Source organism: Aquarana catesbeiana, linkage group LG08 (genome assembly GCF_042186555.1).
Source record: "Aquarana catesbeiana isolate 2022-GZ linkage group LG08, ASM4218655v1, whole genome shotgun sequence".
NCBI classification, from domain to species: Eukaryota; Metazoa; Chordata; class Amphibia; order Anura; family Ranidae; genus Aquarana; species Aquarana catesbeiana.
The window spans coordinates 253,158,295-253,184,098 of record NC_133331.1 but is presented as its reverse complement, the minus strand read 5'-3'; the positions used below and the strand labels follow the sequence as shown (position 1 = coordinate 253,184,098).

At 44.0% G+C, this 25,804-nt stretch overlaps 2 protein-coding genes across 2 annotated transcripts in view; one reads left to right on the top strand and one right to left on the bottom strand.

Annotated features, from left to right (window-relative positions):
• CAPG (capping actin protein, gelsolin like) overlaps window positions 1-24,026 on the bottom strand; it is a 58,916-nt gene extending 34,890 nt beyond the window's left edge. Inside the window, exons 1-4 of the mRNA XM_073596999.1 lie at window positions 23,764-24,026; window positions 17,195-17,224; window positions 10,032-10,201; window positions 343-497 (exon numbers count right to left, since the gene is read on the bottom strand). Of these exons, the coding sequence (XP_073453100.1) occupies window positions 343-497; window positions 10,032-10,201; window positions 17,195-17,217 (348 nt within the window). The 5' untranslated portion in view covers window positions 17,218-17,224; window positions 23,764-24,026. The remainder of the gene's footprint in view (window positions 1-342; window positions 498-10,031; window positions 10,202-17,194; window positions 17,225-23,763) is intronic.
• CLDND1 (claudin domain containing 1) overlaps window positions 23,670-25,804 on the top strand; it is a 155,795-nt gene continuing 153,660 nt past the window's right edge. The window contains exon 1 of the mRNA XM_073597001.1: window positions 23,670-24,221. The gene's annotated coding sequence lies outside the window, so the exon portion shown is untranslated. The remainder of the gene's footprint in view (window positions 24,222-25,804) is intronic.

Below are 25,804 nucleotides of genomic sequence, written 5' to 3'. Positions count from 1 at the left end.
GGGGGAGACCTCCACGCCGTTTTTTTTTATATTTTTCTATTGCCGCCAATTTTTTTTTTCCCATTCAGCTCCCATCAGGGAAGCCTGTGGACAGCTGATGACTCATTGTCAAGGATGCTGTAGCCGGCTTCCTGGCCCACTCCTAAACAACCAGGGCTTAGATTGCAGTGCATTGTGGGGCACTCTGCGGGTGAACATGCGCTGTTGGGGCCGAACTTTTACTTGGCTCGAACAGTTTGCCCAACTCTACCTAGGAGGGTGCTACACTAATAAATCTTAGTGTACAAAGACTGAGCTTCAATTAACCCCAAGAGATACTTGAACAAAAAGGTGCTTACTTACCAAATACGTCACCCCCCGTGGGAATAAAGACATGAACTCTACACTTTCGTGTCCCTGCGTCTCGTGGTTCTGAGTAGGCTTCTCACCCATATGCATGTGAAGCTGAGAGCTGTAGATGGCTCCAGCTGCCTTTTCATCAACCGTCGTTCCATTTCCTGTATGTGGACAAAACCAAGAGTTAAGTGGTGTGATGAAGCAGAAGTACATTTTGTGTGTGCAAAATGTGACAATGCACAAGCATTCTGCCAAGCAAAATAGGTGAATTGGAAGCTTTGGTGCATGCAGAGAACTATGATTCAATTGGTATTGCTGAATCTTGGCTTCATTCTTCATGACTGCGCTATTAATATTACTGGCTATGCTCTCTTTTGGAAAGACATGGTAAATGGAGGGGAGGGGGGGGGGGGTGTCTGCCTCTATGTGAAAAGCGAGTGTGAATGAGGACCTAGTTGATGGAGAGTAATGAGGCTGAAGCAGAATGGGTGAACTGTACATGGTGGTGCGTACTACAAAGGTAATCATTGGAGTATGTTATAGGCCACCCAGGGTAATGAGGAGGTCATTCCCTTACACAGATAGAAAGGACTGGGACAGTGATAATAATGGGGGATTTTAGCTACCCGGAAATTGACTGGAGTAATGGCACTGCAGGAACAGTTAATGGACAAAAACTGTACAAACCTATTACAAGACGATTTTATGGTACAATTCATAGAGGCCCCAACTAGGAACAATGCTCTGCTGGACCTGGTAATCTCAACCATGCAGAGCTTATTGCTAATGGTCATATAAAAGAACATCTGGGTAACAGTGACCAGAAATATTTAGAAAAAAATAAAGGTTGATAAAGCACCTGGAACAGATGGCATACACCCATGGGCCCTAAAAGAATTGAGCTCTGTCAGTTCAAAGCCATTGTTTCTAATTTTTAGGATGAGATAAGATTTATTGTCATTTTAGAAAACAAATTCACAATGAAAGATGAAATTACATTTCTACTCCACACATTCATACATTACAATTATCAACCATGCATTTACCACACAGGATTTAATTATACCCACCAAAATTTTATTATATATATATATAATAAAAATATAAAAAAGTGTCCTCATATTAAAAACTAGACAAGACAATAAAATAAGACTATGTGACCTCTTTCATTTCATTCCTACATTGATGGCCTTAAAAGCCCTGGGATAGAAGCTCTCTTTAAATCTATTTGTCCTAGTTTTAATCACCCTAAAACATCTCCCAGGGACTCTTTAATGACTGGAATACTACCACTGGATTGGAGTAAGGCAAATGTGGTGCCTATATTTAAAAAAAAGGGTTCAAAGTCTTGACCAAGTAACTATAGACCTGTTAGTTTAACTTCTATAGTCGGGAAGATACTGGAGAGTTTAATAAAAAGACCAAATAGATGAGTTCTTGCTGGAATTTTTTTTTTTTAACAGACAGCATGGATTCATGAAAGACATATCTGATTTCTTTTTATGAGAGGGTAAGTAAAACTTTGGACAGAGGGGTGGCTGTGGACATGATATACTTGGATTTTGCAAAAGTGTTTGACACAGTTCCCCACACACGGCTCATGTGTAAGGTAAAGTCTACAGGCCTGGAAAAATCAGTTTGTAAATGAATAGAAAACTGGCTAAAAGAAAGAATTCAGAGAGTAGTGATTTATACTCTGAATGGTCTAAGGTTATCAGTGGTGTACCCCAAAGTTCAGTGTTGGGACCCTTACTTTTTAATATCTTTATAAATGATATGGGGTCTGGGATTAAAAGTACCATTTCAGTGTTTGCAGATGACACCAAGCTAAGCAGTGGAAAAACGTCCTTATAGGATGTCTCCAACTTACAAGCCGACCTCAATGCACTGTTTAATTGGGCGACTATGTGGCAGATGAGGTTTAATGTTGAAAAATTTAAAGTTATGCACTTGAGGGCTAAGAATATGCATGCATCTTACATACTGGAGGAGTACAACTGGGGGAATCAATGGTGGGGAAGGATCTGGGTGTTCTGGTAGATCATAGGCTTAATAATAGCGTGCAATGCCAAGCTTTAGTTTCTAAAGCTAGCAAAGTCCTTTCTTTGAGAGGTATGGACTCCAGAGAGGGATATTTTATCTCTGTACAAATCATTAGTAAGACCTTATCTGCAATATGTAGTTCAGTTTTGGGCACCAGTTCAAAAAAAGGATATCGGGGAAACGGAAAAAGTGCAGGGAAGGGCAACCAAACTGATAAAAGGCATGGAGGAGCTCAGCTATGAGGAAAGATTAGAGGAACTGAATTTATTCTCTTGAGTTGAGGAGATTAAGGGAGGATATGATCAACATGTATAAATACATAAGTGGTTCATATTGTGAACCTGGTGTTGAGTTATTCACTTTAGGTCATCACAGAGCAGTGGCGTAGCGTGGGGGGTGCGGGGGGTGCCGTGGCCCCGGGCGCAAAATTTGGGGGGGCGCAGCATCAGGTGCCAGTGACACGCCGTCCAAATGCTAAGTGTGTACGGACGGTGTCACTGGCTGTGTTGCGGCATGGGCAGCGGGTGCTCGGTGATTGGATGAACGGGGGTCACGTGCGGTGGCAGGGCTGGATTGCTCCAGGAGTCCCGCTTCCGCCTTACTGTGTGAACCACTGCCGTCTTCTCCTCCGCCGCTCTGGACTGGATCTCCCATTTCTACAGTGCGGCAGCCAGTCCAGCTCTACCCCACATGCAATGATAACATCTCCGGGGAACCGGATCTTCCTGACCAAGTGAACTGCGGTATGTGAAACAGATGTACACTTCACATACACAGAGCATCACCCTCTCCCCCACTTATCTCAAATGTATCTCCCGCCCGCCCCCCCAATGTCCCTCCTGTCCTCCCACTTATCCTCAATGTCCCTCCTGTCCTCCCACTTATCCTCAATGTCCCTCCTGTCCTCCCACTTATCCTCAATGTCCCTCCTGTCCCCAATGTCCCTCCTGCCCCCCACTTATCCCCAATGTCCCTCCTGTCCCCCAATGTCCCTCCTGCCCCCCCGAATATTCCTCTTGTCCCTCCTGTCCCCCAATGTCCCTCCTGCCCCCCCCTGTATATTCCTCTTGTCCCCCAATGTCCCCCCCTGCCCCCCACTTATCCCCAATGTCCCTCCCGCCCCCCCGAATATTCCTCTTGTCCCCCAATGTCCCTCCTGCCCCCACTTATCCCCAATGTCCTTCCCTCCCCCCGAATATTCCTTTCATCCCCCAATGTCCCTCCTGCCCCCCACTTATCCCCAATGTCCCTCCCGCCCCCCTGAATATTCCTCTTGTCCCCCAATGTCCCTCCTGCCCCCCACTTATCCCCAATGTCCCTCCTGTCCCCCAATGTCCCTCCTGTCCCCCACTTATCCTTAATGTCCCTCCTGCCCCCCCCCATGTCCCTCCTGTCCTCCCACTTATCCTCAATGTCCCTCCTGTCCCCCCCCAATGTCCCTCCTGTCCTCCCACTTATCCTCAATGTCCCTCCTGCCCCCCACTTATCCTCAATGTCCCTCCTGTCCCCCCACTTATCCTCAATGTCCCTCCTGTCCTCCCACTTATCCTCAATGTCCCTCCTGTCCCCCACCATGTTCCTCCTGTCCCCCACTTATCCCTGATGTCCCTCCTGTCCCCCCTGTCCTCCCACTTATCCTCAATGTCCCTCCCGTCCCCCCCCAATGTCCCTCCCGTCCGCCCCCCCCCCCCCCATGTTCCTCCTGTCCTCCCACTTATCCTCAATTTCCCTCCCGCCCCCCATGTTCCTCCTGTCCCCCAATGTCCCTGCTGTCCTTCCACTTATCCTCAATGTCCCTCCCGCCCCCCCCCCCCACGTTCCTCCTGTCCCCCAATGTCCCTCCTATCCTCCCACTCATGCTCAATGTCCTTCCCGTCCCCCCCAATGTTCCTCCTGTCCCCCAATGTCCCTCCTGTCCCCCACTTATCCCCAATGTCCCTCCTGTCCCCCCAATGTCCCTCCAGTACCCCCACTTATCCTCAATGTCCCTCCTGTCCCCCCACTTATCCTCAATGTCCCTCCTGTTCCTCCAATGTCCCTCCTGTCCCCCCACTTATCCCCAATGCCCCTCCTGTCCCTCCAATGTTCCTCATTTCCCCCAATGTCCCTCCTGTCCTCCCACTTATCCTCAATCTCCCTCCCACCCACCCCCCCCTCAATGTCCCTCCTGTCCCCCAATGTTCCTCCTGTCCCCCAATGTCCCTCCTGCCCCCCCCAATGTCCCTCCAATGTTTCTCCTGTCCCCCAATGTCCCTGCTGTCCCCCACTTATCCCCAATGCCCCTCCTCTCACTTATTCCAAATGTTCCTCCTTTCCCCCCACTTATCCTCAATGTCCCTCCCCTCCTCCCACTTATCCTCAGTGTCCCTCCTGTCCTCCCACTTATCCTCAGTGTCCCTCCTGTCCTCCCACTTATCCTCATGGTCCCTCCCATTCCCCCCCAATGTCCCTCCTGTCCCTCCAATGTTCCTCCTGTTCCCCCAATTATCCCCATTATCCCACTTATCCTCACTTATCCTAAATGTCACCCCTCCCCTCCTACTTATTCGAAATGCCCCTCCTCTCCCCCCACTTATCCCCAATGCCCCTCCTCTCCCCCCACTTATCCCCAATGTCCCTCCTGTCCCGCCACTTATCCCAAATGTTTCTCCTCTCCTCCCATGTATCCCCAATATCCTCCACTTATCCCAAGTAACCCCTCTCTCTTCACTTATCCCAAATTTCCCCCCACTTAGCACCAATGTTCCAACTCTCCCCCAAGTTAGAAATTAGCAAATTGCCCCCCCCATTTAGCATCAATACCCTATTAACTTAGCACCAATATCATTGCCTATACCCCCTCATTGCACTAATGCCCCCTCTCCCCACCTAACAACATTGCACTCCTACTGTAAGCTGTAGCTGCACTTCTGTAGCAGCCCCTCTCCTGATACTTTGTAGGTGGGGAAGAGAGGATTTGTGGGTGGGAGGAGAGCTCTGTACTGGAAGGGGAGTTACTGTCCTGTGAGACATGCATTCCTGAGCCCTGCAATCTGTACGTAGCACAGTCATGAACTCTGCAGTGCATTCTCTATGCAGTGCACTTCTGAACTCTGCTCACTCTGCGTAGCGCTCTCCTGAACTATTTGCACTTTTGAACTCTTCACTCTGTATGTAGTGCACTCCTGAATCCTGCACTCAGTACATAGGACAGTCCTGATCTTTGCACTCAGTGCGTAGTAGAATCTTAATCTTTTCTTTTTGTATTTAGCACACTCCTAATCTTTGCACCCTGTACGTAGCTCACTACTGAATTCTGCACGGTGTATCCAGTACACTCCTGAGCTCTTCACTCTGTATGAATTGCACTCTGAACTCTGTACCTAGCGCTCTCCTAAACTTTACACTCTGTGTATAGGGTACTCCTGATTTTTGGTACGTAGCATAATCTTGATCTTTGCACTTTGTATATAGCACACTCCTGATCTTTGTACCCTGTACGCAGTACACTCATGAACTCTGTACATACTGCACTCCTGAACTCTGCACTCTGCGCAGAATGCACAAGTAGTATTTAACAATGCTCCATTAAGACTCTTATCATCTCCTGTAGTATGTCTGCAGTCTCTGACCATCTCCTGTAGTATGTCTGCAGTCTCTGACCATCTCCTGTAGTATGTCTGCAGTCTCTGACCATCTCCTGTAGTATGTCTGCAGTCTCTGACCATCTCCTGTAGTATGTCTGCAGTCTCTGACCATCTCCTGTAGTATGTCTGCAGTCTCTGACCATCTCCTGTAGTATGTCTGCAGTCTCTGACCATCTCCTGTAGTATGTCTGCAGTTTCTGACCATCTCCTGTAGTATGCCTGCAGTTTCTGACTGTCTCCTGTAGTATGTCTAGCATTAAATAATATGCACAACCCTTACATCTGGGTTACTATTGGCTGCCTGCTCTGCTGTATATAAGGTGCTCCTTGTTATTTACAACCTAGACCTCTGATTGGCTGCCCGCAGCCTTTTATTATTGGCTGATACTGAGAAGATATCTCTTTGACTACTGTAATCAAAGAGATATCTCAGATCTAACCATTAATAAAAGGCTGCAGGTGGCCAATCAGAGGCTCAGACTGTGAGTGGAGGAACCTGGGCCCCCATTCTTGGGTGCTAAAAGCCCACAGGTTAGGGGGCGCAAATTACTTGCCTTGCCCCGGGTGCTGACAACCCACGCTACGCCACTGTCACAGAGGACAAGGGGGCACTCTTTACATCTGGAGGAAACAAGATTTCATCTCCAAATACGGAAAGGTTTCTTCACAGTAAGAGCTGTGAAAATGTGGAATAGACACTCTCAAGAGCTGGTTCTGGCCAGCTTAGTACATTTTTTTTCATTTAAGCAAAGGCCTGGATTCTTTTCTAAATGTATATAATATATCTGGATCAGTGACGGAATTACCAGGATCGCACCAGTCGCATTTGCGACTGAGCCCTCGGGTTCCACCACTGTGGGGGGGCCCGCCGCCTGGGAGATAGTACAGTAGTGTACACTCACGGTGTACACTACAGTCATTTACGGGGAGTCCGCTCCACCCATCCTCTCCGGCCACTCCGCCCATCCTCCCCGAGCACAGGCACACTGCACAGGCTCTGCCCATCCTCTTCACCCATCCTCTCATCCCGCACTCAGGGGCACAGTCCCTGCCCGCTTCGCCCATCCTCTCCGCCCATCCTCTCTGCCTGCACTCATGGGCACAGTCCCCTCCCGCTCCGCCCATCTTCTCCAGCTCCGCCTGCACTCACAGGCCCCGCCCATCCTCTCTGCTAGCCCAAGCAAGACCCAGCAAGGAGGGGGAACCAAGTGATCTGCAAGTAAGTGGCACCCATCCCTCTATATCAACACTGCCACTGATCCCAACACCACCACTACTGCACTGATTCACCCCCCGCTGCTGCCACTGATACCCCCCACACCACTACCACCACTACTGCCACTGATCCCCACACCACCACTACTGCCACTGATACCCCCCCACACCACCACTACTGCCACTGATACCCCCCACACCACCACTACTGCCACTGATACCCCCCCACACCACCACTGCCACTGATACCCCCCACACCACCACCACTACTGCCACTGATACCACCCCCACTAATGCCACTGATCCCCACACCACCACCACCACTACTGCCACTGATACCACCACCACCACCACTAATGCCACTTATCCCCCCACACCACCACCACTACTGCCACTGCTACCCTGAACCCCCCCACACCACCACAACCACTGCTGCCACTGATACACCCCACCATGACCACTACTGCCACTGATCCCATCCTTGCCACTGATACCATTCCACTCCCCACCACTCATCCCATCCTCCCACCACCGCTGCCACTCATTTCAACCAATGTCCACCACCGCTGCCACTCATCCCATCCCACCATCCTCCAACCATCACCCTTGCCACTGATCCCATTCCCCCCCAACACCTCTGCCACTCATCCCATTCAATACCCCCTACCACTGATCCCACCCCCCCAACCACAACCCATGCCACTGATCCCATCCCCCCTCACTGCTGCCACTCATCCCATCCTCCTACCACCACCGCTGCCACTGATCCCATCCTCACCCAACCACCACAGCTGTCACTGATCCCATTCCCCCACCGCTGCCACTCATCCCATCCCACCATCCTCCAACCATCACCCTTGCCACTGATCCCATTCCCCCCCAACACCTCTGCTACTCATCCCATTCAACACCCCCTACCACTGATCCCACCCCCCCCAACAACAACCCATGCAACTGATCCCCATCCCCCCTCACTGCTGCCACTCATCCCATCCTCCTACCGCCACTGCGGTCACTGATCCCATCCCCACCCAACCGCCACTGCGGTCACTGATCCCATTCCCTCACCGCTGCCACTCATCCCATCTCTCCCTCACTGCTGGCACTCATCCCATCCCCCCCACCGATGCCACTGATCCTATCCCTCCCCAGCACCACTGATCCCATCCCCCACCAACACCACTGCCACTCATCCCAGGGGCGTAACTACAGGGGTCACAATTGCAATAGCACACATGTTGCCCCTGAACACCTGGATGGGGGGGGGGGCATTTAGAGGAACAAATCCCCTCCATTTTTCTCCTGCAGCCACTAAAAATCTGCTTCTTCTCCTCTCCCTCTGGTAGGCATTCAGTGGCTGCAGGAGGAAAATGGAGGGGATTTGTTCCCCCTCCTATCCAGGTCCTGCTGCCCCTGGGATCAGTGGGAAGGGCCCTGGCCGGAGGTCAGGGGGGCCCTCCATGGTTTCTTGCACTGGGGCCCTGAAGGTTCTAGTTACGCCACTGATCAGGATACTAAAATGTTTAGGTAAAGTTGATCTAGGGAATATCCTATTGCCTCTCAGGGGATCAGAAATGAATTTTTTCCCCTGCTGGAGCAAATTGGTTCATGCTTTCTGTTTTTTTTTCCTTTGCCTTCCTCTGGATCAACTGTGGGTATAGGGTTGGATTTGGGGTTTTTTTTAGGATATTTTTATCCTAATTTTTTTCCCTCCTTTTGTTGGTTGAGCTAGATGGACTTGGATGTCTTTTTCCAAACAGACTGACTATGTATATCACAACATATTAACTTTATGACAGCTCACTCAAAACAAAACAAAAAATAAAATCAGGTTTGGGTGAATTTTCTACAGAGAACACTGTCGCTACTCCCAAATAGTCATGGTTGCGTTAGGCAGGTCATAGTTGATGCATTTGTGAAAGGTTAAATGAAAAAAAGATTTTTCCCTATCAACACACTCGATTTTGATGGGCAATCCCTACCACAGAGCTACTGTATTCTGACAGCAGGTAGAGTTCCCTACTGTCAGAATAGAATGGGGTTTTTTTTGCTCAGACAGGCTGGTTGTACAGAAGTCGATCGAGAGATCAACTTTTCTGTACAACCAGCCTGCCTATAGTTGGATCAAAATTCATCCAGTCCCTATTGAACCAGACAAATTTCTATCCACTTATGGGCAGCTTTACTGTGTGCAAGTGGCATGAGGTCACACCTCAGCATTTCGGTGATTAACAATGGAGATTCAGTCACCTTTCTGATCATAGCGGAAAAAAGGCACTAAAAATAGTAGTTGCTAGAATCCAAAAAAGTTCTCTAAGCATGAAAGATTTTCTCAAAAAAAGAAATGATTGCAAATTACATATACAGTATAAGTTGGCCAACAATGAATCTCTAAGGTACGAGAGTCACAGGTGTCACATGTGTGATCATTTGATTATTCTATCATGGAACACTATAGTAAACATGCAAAAAGATTATCTATACAACCAAAAATAGTAAAAAAAGTTACGCTACAAATCACTATCTTAAAGCAATTTTCTTGAAAGAGAAATGCAAGTTAGGCTGTGGCTTGCTAAGACACCATTAAGTGCCTTTATGCTTTCCCCACCATGAACATGGCATGTTCATGTAAAGCCTAGCAAAAATTAATTTTCAAAGAAATCTAAAGAAGAATCCAATTGGTGGCTATAGCCATGAAGAGGATTCATTATTGGAGCATTTGTGATGTATAATTTGTTAAGCTGTGACCTTGAAAGCAAGCGCTAGGCACATTCTTCTCATTTTCCATTACTCTGTCTCTCTGAGCCTTACCATTCCAGACATAGATGCTGTTGCCTTCGGGTGAATTGAGAACCAGCAGGTAGGTGTCCCCAGAGTGAAATACACCATGACTCTCCTCTGGTACCGGGATCAGCTTCATTTTTTCAATGCGGAAAACATGGAGTCCCTGTTCCGAAATGGATTTAGGGAAACAAAGATCTCTGCAGTAGAGAAAACAATTTAAATGGCAAAGATTTAAATATGGTCCATTCCAAAATGAAAATGTGACTATTGATTAGATATAATGAACATGGCATATTTTTATAATGGATTTTTTTTTTTGTCTCCCCGTGCCTACCTACTCTCAAATTCCTGCCATAATTCCCAACTGTCCTCCTGGGAATTTTGGGTATTCCCGCCCACCTTTGTGTGTTCCAGCTCCTGTTACATTTGCTAGAATAAAAAATAATGATAAAAACCCAGCAAGGATCTTGGGAATCCCTTATAATTAGCACAGTGAGTGTGCAAAGCTGGGAACTCAGCAAAGAGAACTTACCAATCCCCAAGAGATAAAAGAAACTGCCAAGTGGTTTAAGTCTCCAGCATCCAACAAACACTGAAATATACTGCATATATTTATTTTTTGGGTGGACTGAACTTTAATAGCCGATCAATTTACAGTCTAAGTAATTGTCAATTCTCTGCAGTCTTCTGGATTCTGGGAGAACCCCAATGCTGGACATTCCCACCAAGGATGATGGGAATCCCTAATAATAAGCACAGGGAGTGTGCATAGCTGGGAACTCAGCAAAGAGAACTTACCAATCCCCAAGAAATAGAAGAAACTGCCAAGTAGTTTACCTCCCCAGTATCCACCAAACACTGAAATATACTGTATATATTTCTTTTTTGGGTGGATTGAACTTTGTTTCGGGGGAAGTAAAGCTTTAAAGGGTTCATGTAAGGGATTGTATTATTGTAACTATTACTTTTTATATTAGGGACACATAGGGAAGTTGAAATGGATTGAAGTTTACCGAAGACTACAAATAAAGCAATTGTAGATTTAATAGCTGATTGATTCACATAGATTTAGAATAGTATTTCCAAGTTGGAGTAATTGTCAATTATCTGCAGTCTTCTGGATCCTGGGAGAACCCCACTGTTGGACATCCAATAGAAAGTGTCCAAATCACCTAGCCATTAACATGACAGCCAAAGAAGGACCCTCCTCCTCTGAAGGAAAGATAGATTAAGAACTTGGTGCATCATGTGACCATTGATTTAGATTAGCAGTTTGGGCTCTTAGATTATTTTTTTTTTCTACAATTAACTCAGTGGTTAGTTAGGCATGGAGGGGGGAGAAGGTCAGAGCAAAGCTTACAGGTGGAGCATGGCCCCTGTGTAAGCTCAAAGTAGCTGTGGCCAAAGTTTACACAGGGCCAAGTCTTTGTTTCCATCCCCAAGTGACAGTTCTGGGACTGGCAATTGGTACCACTTCAATAAAGCCATCAACCCAGGTTTTGCCTGCCAATTCAATCATTAGGAGGATGAGTGCCAACAAACAGGGGTAACATGGCATAAGATAAAACTGATATTAGCACTGAACTGTCATTGCAACTTAAATTACAGACTTACGTAAGATTTCTCGTTTCACATTTTTTTTCTGTTAGGAATGCTGTAAGGGCAACCAGGAAACCAGATAAAGCTAGACAGGGTAGGCTTTGTGTATATAGGCCTCCTCTACACTCCCATAACATTGTCATAACAAACAAATGTTAACTTCAAACAGGTTTACTGTATATTGCACTAGGCTTTTCATCCAGCCTATAAAATGATTTAAATGGTTTTCAAACACCACTAGAAAAAAGATGAGGCAGTATAATAAAATATCAGTGGGATGAACCGAATGACAGTGGTGTGTCCTTTGCCTTAACTATTTGCACTAAAAAGTGCCTCTCTTTCATTTGATGAAGTTGAAAGGTATGTACTCTGAATGTATGGCTTTGAATGCCACTCTAACCATGTGGGCTGAACTCAGTAGCCCCTGGGTGCATACTGAATGAATACGATTTCTGTATGCTTAAATGAAAATTAATTCCAAACAAATTGTTCTGAAACTTTTCGGTCAAGTGAAGAAACTTGGAACATTTTAGAAACTCAGAACTTTCTTACTTTTATAGAGAGTTTGTAGGAAGAGTGCCAAACATTTTTTACAGTCCAGAAATTATTTATTTTTTAAAAGATGTTTGCATAAGATATGGCCAATGTGTTTCATGTGTTCTAAAGAACCCCCCTTCATCAGCTTTAACAAAAATTTTCTTTCCGAACTTGAAGAAGTCTGGATGATGAATTGATCTATATTTGAAATCATGTCAACGGTGTACAGCCTGTTCAGCTCCCTGGCCTAAGTTGCTAATGAAGCCCTGAAGAACCCCTACAAAATTTCTCATCCATCAAGCCCAGTGATGGTCCTTGTATTTTAGAGAGCTGTCCAGGTTCTAAATATGGTTCTCTAGATTCTGAATGTTTGGTCTTCTACTATAAAGGCCTTGAATTTAATGAATGATTCTCAAACCAAAAGGCAACTAGGTAGCATTCCAGAAAGATATAAACAAACCAATGTTTCCTCAGGGGCATAAATGATATAGCTTTATATTGCTCATCGGTGGGATTGCTCAAACAGCTGCTTTGGCAGGTTTTGATTACTGTCTGTCTCACCAGAGACCCCCTTCTGTTTACGATGATAAATGTGCATACATTTTTCATCATGCAATCATATCACAAAACTTGGATGGTCAACAAGACAGCGGGCTTATTTACTAAAACTGGAAAGTGCAAAATCTGATGCAGCTCTGCATAGAAACCAATCAGCTTCCAGTTTTCTTGTGGCAAAAGTTGAATTGAACAAGGTGAAGTTAAAAGCTGATTGGTTTCTATGCACAGAGGCACCAGATTTTGCACTCTCCAGTTTTAGTAAATACACCCCAGTGAGTCTCTCAAACAGGACTGCAGACAGTTTAACCTCATTTAACGTTAAGATGATCAATTCCTATCTTTCACAAACATCTTGGTTATTTTCTTGCGGAAACCAAAAATCTAGACGGAGGAAGGAAGAACCACAAGGCAGGAAACAAGGTTGAAGCAGTTAGAAATGGCTCTAAGTGTTTATGAAGCAAAATATACTGTACAGAGCACTGGCTGACAGGAACATTATTAAAGGGGGACTCCAGTTTAAAATGATAAACCAGGCCATAATAATACTCCACGTCTGAAAAATATTTAAATCCACAATTTTCCCCATGCTACATTGTTGTTTTGCCCTGAATAGTATGACCACATTTTCTAAACATGTTTTTTTATACCTATGGGGTCTGTGCCCTGTCTACTCAGAGGCAGTAACAGGATCTCTAGTTAGCCCTCGTCCCCCTACCCACTGATGATTACCTACTTTGATTTTAAAGCCTTAAACTACAATTATCACTAAATTGACCTCCTAAACTGAACCGCGCTAACCCCTCTCCCTAGTCGCTTACTTATCTCATATTGCACCCCTTTTGGTTTAAAAGAGGAAATAGACCAAAATTGAAGATCTTCAGTATTTCACATCCATGGGGACTAATCAGGGCCATGGATATTTTTTTTTTCTGGAGGGGTCAGCTTTGGAGGAAAAACAATAGGCAGTGCACACAAAAAAAAACCCATCAGGCTGGTTGTACTCAAGTCAATTAATGGATCGACTTGAGTACAATCAGTTTGTCCATACATGGATTAAATCTCAGCTGGTCCCTGCTGAAACAGGCAAATTTCGATCCATGTATAGCCGGCTTAAGGCAAGTCCTCCCTCAGCTGGGTCATGTGACTGAAGCCAGGGAAAAGCAGCCTCCCTTGCTCTGAACTGATAGCCTAATGCCCTGTACACACGGTCGGATTTTCCGACGGAAAATGTGTGATAGGACCTTGTTGTCGGAAATTCCGACCGTGTGTACACAATGGACTCAATGGACTCCCTACCCCCCCCCCTCCTCCTTATCTACACTCCCTGGACTGGACAGCCCTGAACAATTTTTTTCCAACATTCCTAAAATGCCAGTCAGGCCTCAGTTCTGGAACCAAGGTAAGTAAACAACTGGTGAGAGGGTGCAAAGTGACATCTTTTCTAAAGTACCTTCCTCAGTGTCTGAAACATGAGAAGGCTTGAACTCATATGAATGAAACAAACAAAATGCTGAAAACCATGCACCACTGACTCTAGCTTTCTACTTCTGCATTCCTTTCAATATCTGTTGTGCGCACATCTTCTGAGACCCCAGATTAAAGGGGAAACTATGGTTATTTATAGTGTATTCATGTTTAGTCATTTGCAACTTTTTGATAAGATATATACATTTTTATTTATGGCCCATATTTTCATTATTGGATTTCATGTACAAAATGAAATAAATATATATATATATATATATATATATATATATAGATATAGATATAGATATAGAGAGAGAGAGAGAGAGAGAGAGAGAGAGAGAGAGAGAGAGAGAGAGAGAGAGAGAGAGATTATATATCTCTATCTATATATATATATACACATACATACACATCATACGAATGTGGTTGAAGAGACCCTGCAACCAACTTAAAAGTTGCAAGCAAAAGTACAGGAAGAACCTAGTGTTTTAAATTATGACATTCAGGGTTTCTTTCTTCCTATAAACTATTTTTGTTGACTTGCAATAAGCCAATGAATTTGATAAATGTACAGACATCCCAAGTCTCCCGAGAGTCGGGGGAGTCTCCCGCATTTGGTTGCGGGCTACCGGACACCTGGGTGGGCCAGGCGATCTCCCAGCTGGGCCAGTCACTCAGCCACAGACAGAAGACAGTAGCCCGAGTGGCCAAATGGAGTACGGCCGCAGTGGCCGCTCGGGTTGCTCTGTTTACTGTCTGTGGCTCAGGGGAGGGGGCGGGACAGAGCCATGAGCACTCCGCTGGTAGGCACTGATGGACACTGATGGGGTGCACTGGTGGGCTGCACTGGTGGGCACTGATGAGGTGGCACTGAAGGACACTGATAGGCTGCACTGAAGGGCTGTACGGATGGGCACTGATGGACATTGATGGGCTACGCTCGTAGGCACTGATGAGGTGGCATGGATGAACACTGATAGGCTGCATTTAATTGGCACTGGTAAGGCTGCATCCCATTGGGGGGGGTCAAAGCGTCACCTCCCTGAAATGAGTTTTTGCAGGTTGGGATGTCTGAATGTGAGTACTTTAGAAAGAATCAATTCCCTTGCATGCCCTAGCCCTCTCCTGGGAGTGTCAGATTACTGTCTCTGCTGGCCCAGCTCCTCTACTCCTCCCCTCACCTTTCTACATAATCTTTTTATTTAGCAGCTGGATAAGAAGCAAAGGGAAATTCTATATTGTCACTTGAGTGATATCTCTGAGTCTGATGGGGCTGCTGACATTACATTCAAGATGGTGGAGCCTAGCAGCAGTCTCAGGGCTTTTGGAGGTCTACACAAGGGAGACCTTTACAGGAAATAACATGCGTAAAATACTCTAAGTGCACATAAAAATTCTTTAGAAGAGGAATAGTCTGGCAACAGAGACTCTAACATGCTTAGGGTATATATAAAGCCAAAACTTTTTTTGAGTAGAGTTGGGAAGTGTTAGAATCCCTTGTAAGTGTTATAACTGTCTGCTGGGGAGATTCACCCCTTTATTTGTCCTGGTGGACGTTTCCACTTGGACTAAATGTGAGGGAAATTGACTTGGTATCTGAACAATAATAGAGGGGAAATCTTCCAATGAGGACACTTGTGGTGATAATTGTCTATCAGAGGAGTTCCCTCACTTTGAAGATGCAACATCCTGTTGGAACTACAGAATCCATTGTGTGTGTGTGATAGTCCTGGAACAGTGGTTCATCTGGTATTTAAATGAGCACTGTGGGCTTGGTTATCCTTCATGGGGAGTTTGTACGCAATGGAGGTGTGGTGTAGGTTTACATTGTCAAGGTTTCGGCTGCTGCCTCTCTGAAAGCGATGTAAAAGATGCTTTGCAGAGTACTTAGGATGGGTGTCAAGGAACACTTGGTATAAAAGTTCCTAACACGGGTATATTTTAGAAGTTCATTGAAGCTCACAGGTAAAGCCTTTATGGAGGTTCACGGGTAAAAGGCAAAGCCTTTATTGAAGTTGACAATTCATGGGTAACAGGTAAAGCCTTTAGGCTTTACCTATGAACTTTAATAAACTTAAATATACCTTCAAGTGTTACTAACTTTTATACCTAGCGTGCCTCTAGTCTACACCCACACTGTTGGAACTTCAAGACAGAGAGTGATAGGACATTTATCAAATGGGATACAACTAGTAATATAAAATAAATTAAAAAAAAAAAATTAAAAATGGTCTTTCTTCGAAGAAAATAGCTGCCTGTTTCCCCTAACTTCCTTTATTAAAGGAAAAGTTCACCTTTGGTAACATGTTACACCCGTATTTAGGGTGTAACATATTAGTGTTAAGCACCTCCCCACCTCAATTTCCTCACTCCCACCATGACAGCAGGCGGGGTTTTCTCTCCCGATCTCCCTGCACCTGCTGTTACTTTTTAAGAATGGCACAAGATACATAGGGCTCTGCCCACATAGCCATGTCATCTGTTTAAACTTTAAAGAGATCTATGAATGAAAAAACTACAAGTCCCATCAGCGACCACGGCAGATGGACTTCTTGTTTCTATGAACTGTGAGTAGGCTGATCAGCATGCTTGTAGTTTATGTCATTTTCCTCCTAGCTTTGTAACAGAAAGCTATGGAGATATGGACACAAAGCTAGAGGAAGACTGCAGGAGCCTGACATTGCAACCGTGATCTGCTGATCGCAGCTGCAATTCTCTGCACGCTTCTATTAAAAAAAAAAAAAAAAAAGCACAATTTTTTTACCTGCAAAATCACGTGCATTAATTATTTAAAAGGTGAACTTAGCCTTTAAGCCCAACAAAAACGAAATTAAAGGGTATCCTTTTCTGTTTGCCTGGAGGTCAGGTTTAGACTGCTCTTCATTTAAAAAGGTCCTTCTTGTTAATTAGACCGACATCCATGTTCAGTGCTATTATGGGCACAGTGTGCCATTAGTGATGCTGGTGGCTTTTGTTTATGAACACCTGTGTGGGTATCGTGTGTCTCTGAAAGATTCTATACAGCGTACCTTGCACTGGGTCCTCCGTACATCTTTAAACTGTAAGAAGGAAAAAAAAAAAAAAAGGAAGGGTTATTAGCAAGTTGCATTGATAAAGCATTATGACGTGGTAAGACATTTTTTGTGCATTAAACTTGTATCGTCATTCCTGAATGAACAAGCAGACTCCTTTACCAGCCAGCGGTAAGTCAGGAATATACAGTGGTTGTCTGAGATATCCCTGATCAGCAAGTCAGTTTGGGTAATTACATCATGAGTATTAGTTCATCAGATGCTGGGGACATTCAATCAGAAATGTTAGAAAAGATGCCTTGATTGCTATAGTTGCCTATTGAGATGAGCAACGTTGGCAGAGCCTTGCCCCACTGCTCTTCCAGTCCTTTTCCCAATCCCATTAGCTAAACAAGAGAAAAAAATACAGTAGGTTCACCTATCTCCACTAAATGGCACGGATAGAGGAATCTGACATTCAAGGACACCTGCATCTATTTATATTTCCGAACAGTGATTGCATCTGATTAGGTGCATTCACTATTGGGCTGAAATTTCTTCCACCCACCACCTTCAATTTTTATCTTATCCTGTGAGCAATAAATAGATCAATGAAGACGCAATTTCTAAGCTTCTCCTTCACATTTGGCGCATCTGCTGACGCCACTTTCCCATCTTTTGGGACACAGTGGAATTCTGAGACCGCAGGGTGTAGGGTTGTCCGGCTCACTCCACCGAGCATCAAGAGCTACCTTATTCTGCACAGGGACAGTCATATTCCCTGTAGGCTTATATTCCAGGTTGTCTGATCCACTTGGGGAGCTCAGCAACCTCACAGATGTGAGTACACCATTGTATTTTACCTTATCGTAGATTTCATACAATTATCTATCAAACTACTACACCATAAGGAACTTGCGGCCTCTGTCTCTCCCCCCTCCTTTTTTCTCCTTACCTTTGGAGGTACCCCAGGTATTTAGTGTGTGTGTGTGTGTATAAATGTATATAACACCAAATTACATTATTCACGGTTACCATATACTGTTTTGGGACAGTCACTTAGCGGCAAGCTAGCTAAACTTCTTGCAACTGGAAATCACTGATTAAAACTTTTGATGCTCTGAACCACATGCTTTTATTCTCGCATGCTTGTTCCATAGCTCCCAACTGTCCCCGATTTCAAAGGGACTTTCCTTGATTTGGAACAAAGTCCCTCTGTCCCTCTTTCCTCCTCATTTTGGTCTGATCTATACAGTTGTATATAAAATGCACTAGTTATCTTTCAAAAAGTGTTTCCCAGCGCTAAACCTTTTATCCCATTTCTAAATTGCTGCATCTAGAAATTTTGAAAGCCAGAACAGGAATAGTAGTGTTAAAACAGAAGTACTTGTGGGTTTAAATAATTTTTTTTTTTTTTTTTTTGTAGAATTCTCCTTGTAAGGGGGTTTGGCAGGGGGTATGGCGTATGTCTATTAATTTTGCTAATAGGTGATCCTCATTCCCATCTTAAGAAGTTGGGAGGTATGTTGTTCTGGATCAGTGGCCGAAGTACTAAATCCACAGACAGCCAAGAAAGTATTGTTTTCAGAAAGAGGTCAGCAGTAGCAGCCTGCATATCTCTTTTTATAAATGATGTCCTTTAAATTTTTATTAAATTTAAATTCCTTTAAATCAGCCATCAAAATTAATGGCTTGAATTTATGGCAGCAACCAATTACATAATTTATGGGTTCCTATGATGATAATTCACAGATAATTAAAATAGCTGTTGTGAAAATTGAGGTTGTATTTTGGACTCTACTGATGTGACATAATGATAGGACTTCTTCTTTTGGCCCCTTCTTAATATATAGCGGTCAAAGATAACAACCAGTTGTTATCTTTGACACGGTTTTTATGAAATAATAAATTTTTTCTATTTTTTGAAAGTATTGTGTCTTCAAAAGTTCGCCCTTAAAAACCTTTGTAATGGGGGGTACTTATTCTTTATATACAATATATTTGGGATGGTGGCAACAATAAATGGAGTTTTTTCCTCCATAATAGTTCTTCTCAGATAATTCTTCTACAATATAGGCTTTTGGCTCTGAATGAGTCAGATCTGCATGCCCAAAGAAGAAGCATCAGAATGATGAAGGTACTGGCTGCAGAATACAATAGCCATACAATCTAAGGAGAGTGCCAAACAAATGCCCAAGAGTCTAAGGTAATTTAATGACAAAATTGATTCACAGCAGATTAAATTCAATAAATTTCAGGGGCAAAAAAAAAATCCCTTCATCAGATTATGGAGGAGTGTGATTGGTCCCTGAAATATACTGGCTTTATTCTGTTATGAATTCATTTTTATCAATAAATTACCTTGGATGTTTGTTTAGTGCTCTCGTTGGATAAAACAAATGCGTTTCGGGGGCCAAACACACTCCCCTTCATCAGGTGATGAAGGTGGAGTGTGTTTGACCCCTGAAACACATTGGCTTTCTTCTGCTAGGAATCAATGTTATCATTAAATTACCTTGGATATTTGGTTGGCACTCTTGTTGGATAAAACCAAAAAGTGTTTTAAAGGCCAAAAACACTCCTCCTTCACCGGGACAAATAACCCTGATGAAGGGGGAGTGTGTGTGCCCCCTGAAATGTGTTGGATGTATTCTTATATAAATCAATTTGATCATTAAATCAATTCTTGGGAGTTTGGGGCTTTTGTTGGATTGCATGTATGTGGACTCTCAAGTATGGGCTCGTTCTCTGTTCTTGAGGACAGTTCTTGGTTTTGTGGTGTGCTCCCGAACCAGCGCCAGTGTACCCAGTGCCAATATCACTGACCCTTAGAAATCTGAAGCCAGTGTACCGTTTGTTCTTCTATTTAGAATACAATAGCCGGCAGTGCAGATTCCTTCATCCACAGTGTTTAGCGCGGCTGGAGGAATCTATATCTGTATGGCTATCCTTAGTTAACAACTGGAATCTAGTCATTGCCTTTTCCACAAGCAAAGAGGAACTTTTTTTTTTTAACTGTGTGTGGACTGAAAGCAATGGAGAGAATTTTCCCCTCACTTTATGTGCTGGCAGCCACCACAAAGGACACAGGAAGCAAACAAACCCTGATAGAGGATCTGGGCCTTCCTGACACCAAAAAATAAAATAGGCTGCTTTACATCCATGCACTGTATTTGCATTTAGAAATTTGAAGACTTCCATTTTCTTTTTTTTACCGGTTTACCATTAGAACCAAGAGTGAAAGAAAATCCCAAATTTTAGATTGTGGTCACCAGAACAGTAATAAAGGGGAAATCCTCCAATGGGGACACCAGCAGTGCTGACAACTGGGGATTCCCTCACTTTGGAGGGATTTACGCTCACTCCATTTTGGCTATGCGGCAGGAAGTGAAGAGAAATCCCCCCAATGGGACACAGATGGCAGAAAAATGTCAGGGGATCCCTTACTCTATTCAAAATAAATAAAAAAAAAAAAAAAAAAAAAAAAAAAAACATTTTGCCTTGAGTTCTATACAAGACCCCATTCACACCTGAGTATAGCTTTTTTTTTTTTTTGCACGTTTTCATGTGTTAACACACGTTGCGCCAAGGGCAGCTCGTTCACATGAATGGCCTGCCCTAAGCAGGACAAACGCTCCAAAGTAGCTCCAGAACCTTTTCATTCATTAAGCATTTTTTCAGTGCACATTTTGGCATGTTTGTAGGCAAAACACGCGTCTATTACCTGCGCTTGGGGTGCCATTGACAATTAACGGCACTGCAAGCGTGACCCGCTATTGCAGTGCATTTCTGAAATGCTTGGAAAGATGCACAGCTTTGTGTGTTTTGTCGCATGTTGAGGAAACACGCAGGGGCTGATGCAGCCCTAAGGTGAAATCCAAGCAGATACAAAAGTCACTATAATACAGTTCTGTATTTACTAATATAATGCAAGCTGTGTACCTGAATTGGACCGGATATCAACCCCTTGCGATCCCTGAGATAAGACTGGGAGAGGGAGCACAAGGAGCCAATCAATTGTGATGCAGTGCTTATGTGCTAACAAGGATAGTGACAGAGAGAAGAGCTCATCAGTCTGCAGCTTCTCCTTTACAAAGTGAAGCTGTATTCACATTAAATACATAGACATGTGCACAAAAAAAATGTATATATATATATTTTTTTTTTTTTTTTTTTCTCCTTTTTATTATTATTTAATTTTTTTTCAACAGATGACGTTCATCAAGCCAAGTTAAAATGCACTGCAAACTAAAATATGTACTGCTACAGCATATCAACCCCAATGTGTGAGAAAATATTTCTCTGCAAGGAAAAGTTTATCTGAATTATCTTTGTTTAACATTTAGTGTCCGGTGGACTCCGCTTGCTCAGCGGGGGGAATCGATCCGGTGTTCCGCGCTAACCCGGCGGATGACAGATCCGTCTCCGCTCAACGTGTAAAGACAGGGCCTGTCAGAGCCCCGCTCTCCTCTATGGGGAGATTGGATGAAAACGGACCGCCTGTCTATTTTCATCTGATCCCATCCAATCCGATCCCCCAAACGAAGGGAAAATAGGGTTTCCATCCGTCTGGATTTCACGGAGAGGATCGGATCGAATAGCAGCGGGTGTCAGCGGACATGTCACTGCTGACATCCGCTGCCCCATAGGAGTGAATGGAGGCGCCGATCAGATCTGCCTGAAAAACTGACAGGCGGACGTGATCGAAATGCCCATATGAAGGGGTCTAATAAACTACTGAACATTTTATATACATAGTTTTACATGTAATGACTTGCTCCATAAAGCAAGCAGTCATTTCAGCTCACTGCTCCTTATACAAGATAAGCTTCTAACTTGTCTAACTTGTTCATTTAATATTTGACAGTAAGTGCCGGTTCACACTGGTGCGATGCGAGAACACTGCGAATTCACTGCGTGTTCCCGCATCACATGTCAGTTCACACTGCCATATGCGAATCGCTGGGGAGTGTCAATACATTGTTAACGACGCCCCCAGTTCAGCTTGCATATCGCACTGCGAACTGACAGTTCGGACATGAATCGGATCGCATATGTGTGAACACACATGCGATCCGATTCTGGTCCGAACAGAAAAAAGGGTCCTGTGCGTGTTTGCACCGAATGCGGTGCGATATCAGCCATACTATCTCTATGGCTGATATCGCACCACACAGACATCGCATGTAATGTGAACGGCAGTGCGATGCGAATTACATGCAATGTCTGTGCGATGTTTGGCATCGCACAAGTGTGAACCGGCACTAAGTCCCGCTTCACACTGATGCGGTGCAAATTTGCTGCAAATTCTGTACAGATTCCGCACCGCATCCAAATCATATCCCGTTCATGCAAACCGCTGTGAGTGTGTATGTTAAGTTAACGACACCCCAAAATTGGTTTGCAAAACACAGTGCAATTTGCAGAATTGGATTGCATGGGTGTGAACACACATACCATCTGATTCTGGTGCGGCCGAAAAAAAAAAAAGAGTCCTGCACATTTTTTGGTGCGTGTTCAGTGCGATTTGAGCCATACAGAATAATGTATGGCTCAAATAACACTGCTGAAGAATCGCATGTGGTTTGAACAGGAATGAAGTGCAATTCTTGTTTAAAAATCGTGTTGCAACACCGCATCCCGTGAACCAGCACTCAAACCTCAAAGCGGATTTGTTACTATGCATAGCGGCACCAGATTCTGTGTGCACTAGTTTTAGTAATTAGCCTCCATTGTATTCTGACAGTGGGGAGTCTCTGCTGTCAGAATACACTGATCTGCGCTGCAGCCTCTGATCAAATTTTTTTTCCAGCAAGCCAGTTTGACAGAACACATGGCTCTATAATCTACTTTTTTTATAATGGGGCGCGGTGTTATTTACTGAAGGCAAATCCACTTTGCACTAAAAGTGCACTTTGAAGTGCAGTCGCTGTAGATCCGAGGGGAAAATGTAAGGAAAATAAAAAAAACAGCATTTTTGCTTGTACATGATTGGATGATAAAATCAGCAGAGCTTCCCCTCAGATCTACAGCGACTGCACTTGCAAGTGCACTTGTAGTGCAGCGTGGATTTGCCTTTAGTAAATCAACCCCTATTGTTTCTTACTGTGTTTTTCTGCCTCTGTACCATCATCCGTGAGCTCCTGAACCTGTCCTACTCGCCCTCACCTTCTTTTGTTTGGAACAAGCAGTGCACGACGTTACATAGGATGGACTTGTGTCTTTTTTCGACCTCACATACTATGTAACGTTAGATGCGTTCATGTGTACTGCTCTATGCACATTGCTCACTCTCGAGATGGTGTCCATCTCCGGAGCGAGCAAGAGCGATGGCTATGTTCCTACACACAGTGGGACCATGGAGAACAAACATAGCCTCCCTCTAACAGGAGTTCAGATCAAAAGCAGTAAAAAAAAATTTAAAAAAAAGTAATTTGCAGGAGGCTTTGAGCAACAGAAGGAACTTTTTTGAGTTAAGAATACATACTTGAATCATTTACAAAAACCAAAGTTTAGTATCGCTTTAACAGACAAATAGTACACCAAGGCCGAACCCCGCTATCATTGTCACCCCCGTCATCGCTCACCTTCTTCTTCGGCTGCTCTGTCGTCCTTGCTCTTGACTGCTCCGCTTGCTGATCACCACACCCGGTTAAACCCGGAGGACTCGCTTTATTTTGCAAGAAGTTTGTGGTTTACAAATGAGGAAAAAAAAAAGGGAGGGCTGGCTATGACTCAGTATCATGTGTGCAAAATACAAGACTTGCAGCGTAGAAGAGGGAGGGGGAGAAACAAGACTTTTCACATTCAAGGCTGACAGGTAATTGAATCCATCAGACGACCCCCCCCCCTCCTTCCTCTTCCTTTAATGAAGCACATCAGAGTCAGAGAAGGCGGAGAGGATTATGGGAGGGAAGAAAGATGCGAACCACAAAAACAAGTTGCCCAAATAAACTTTGTTTCCTTTTGAAGGGTGTTTCAGATTTTTGAGGTTTCTCTTTGGCACTGCGTTGGCTGTCGTAATATTTCGAGACCTGCTGTGGAGGTAAGCTGATCACATTTCTGACTGGTGCTATGGATCATGGTACATCACAGACAACACGTTGGGTCACCCCAGACGGACAGGAAAATAAAATAATAAAAAAAAGGCGATTGAAAAAAAAAAAAAAAAAGAGACAGAAAGAAAGGAATGCATTTGACATAATCATTTACTTATGTTTATACTCAGGATCTTGATAACAGAAAGATCCAAAGTTGTTCTGTAAAGATCTTGAGTATAAAAGTGTGCATATACATATATATATACATGCATACATACAATTCTTCATCCTCTTCTAGTCGCCATTATTGCAATATATGCATGTATACATTCAAATGACTGCACTCAAACATTTTCTATTTTTTATTTTTTTTCCCTGGTTGTCACTGAACTATTCTCCTCATTGAAAGATTTCCCCTTTATCTCCTGTTCTGGTGACAACCCAGAATCTATGATTTTTTTCTTGTCTTCACCGTTGTTGATAATGGTAAGGCCTGGTTCACACCTATGCATTTTTTAGTGCGTTTTTCAGTTTTGCAAAAACACTCTACAGCCCATTTAACATGTTTTTTTATGGATGTAACTACATAGTAGGTGAGGTTGAAAAAAGACACAAGTCCATCAAGTCCAACCTATGTGTGTGATTATATGTCAGTATTACATTGTATGTCCCTGTATGTTGCGGTCGTTCAGGTGCTTATCTAATAGTTTCTTGAAACTATCGATGCCCCCCACTGAGACCACCACCTGTGGAAGGGAATTCCACATCCTTGCACATCTTACAATAAAGAACCCTCTACATAGTTTAAGGTTAAACCTTTTTTCTTCTAATTTTAATGAGTGGCCTGAGTCTTGTTAAACTCCCTTCCGCTAAAAAGTTTTATCCCTATTGTGGGGTCACCAGTACGGTATTTGTATATTGAAATCATATCCCCTCTCAAGTGTCTCTTCTCCAGAGAGAATAAGTTCAGTGCTCGCAATCTTTCCTCATAACTAAGATCCTCCAGACCCTTTATTAGATTTGTTGCCCTTCTTTGTACTCGCTCCATTTCCAGTACATCCTTCCTGAGGACTGGTGCCCAGAACTGGACAGCATACTCTAGGTGCGGCCGGACCAGAGTCTTGTAGAGCGGGAAAATTATTGTTTTATCTCTGGAATTCCCCTTTTTAATGCATGCCAATATTCTGTTTGCTTTGTTAGCAGCAGCTTGCCATTGCATGCCATTGCTGAGCCTATCATCTACTAGAACCCCCAGGTCCTTTTCCATCCTAGATTCCCCCAGAGGTTCTCCCCCCAGTGCATAGATTGCATTCATATTTTTGCCACCCAAATGCATTATTTTACATTTTTCTACATTAAACCTCATTTGCCATGTAGTTGCCCACCCCATTAATTTGTTCAGATCTTTTTGCAAGGTTTCCACATCCTGCGGATAAGTTATATATACAGAGATTGAACTGTTTACCCCATCCTCCAGGTCATTTATGAACAAATTAAACAGGATTGGTCCCAGTTCACATCAGTAAGGCCCGGAGCTTAAAAAATAAAAAAAATATAAAAATAAAACGTAGGGCAGGCATGACTGGTG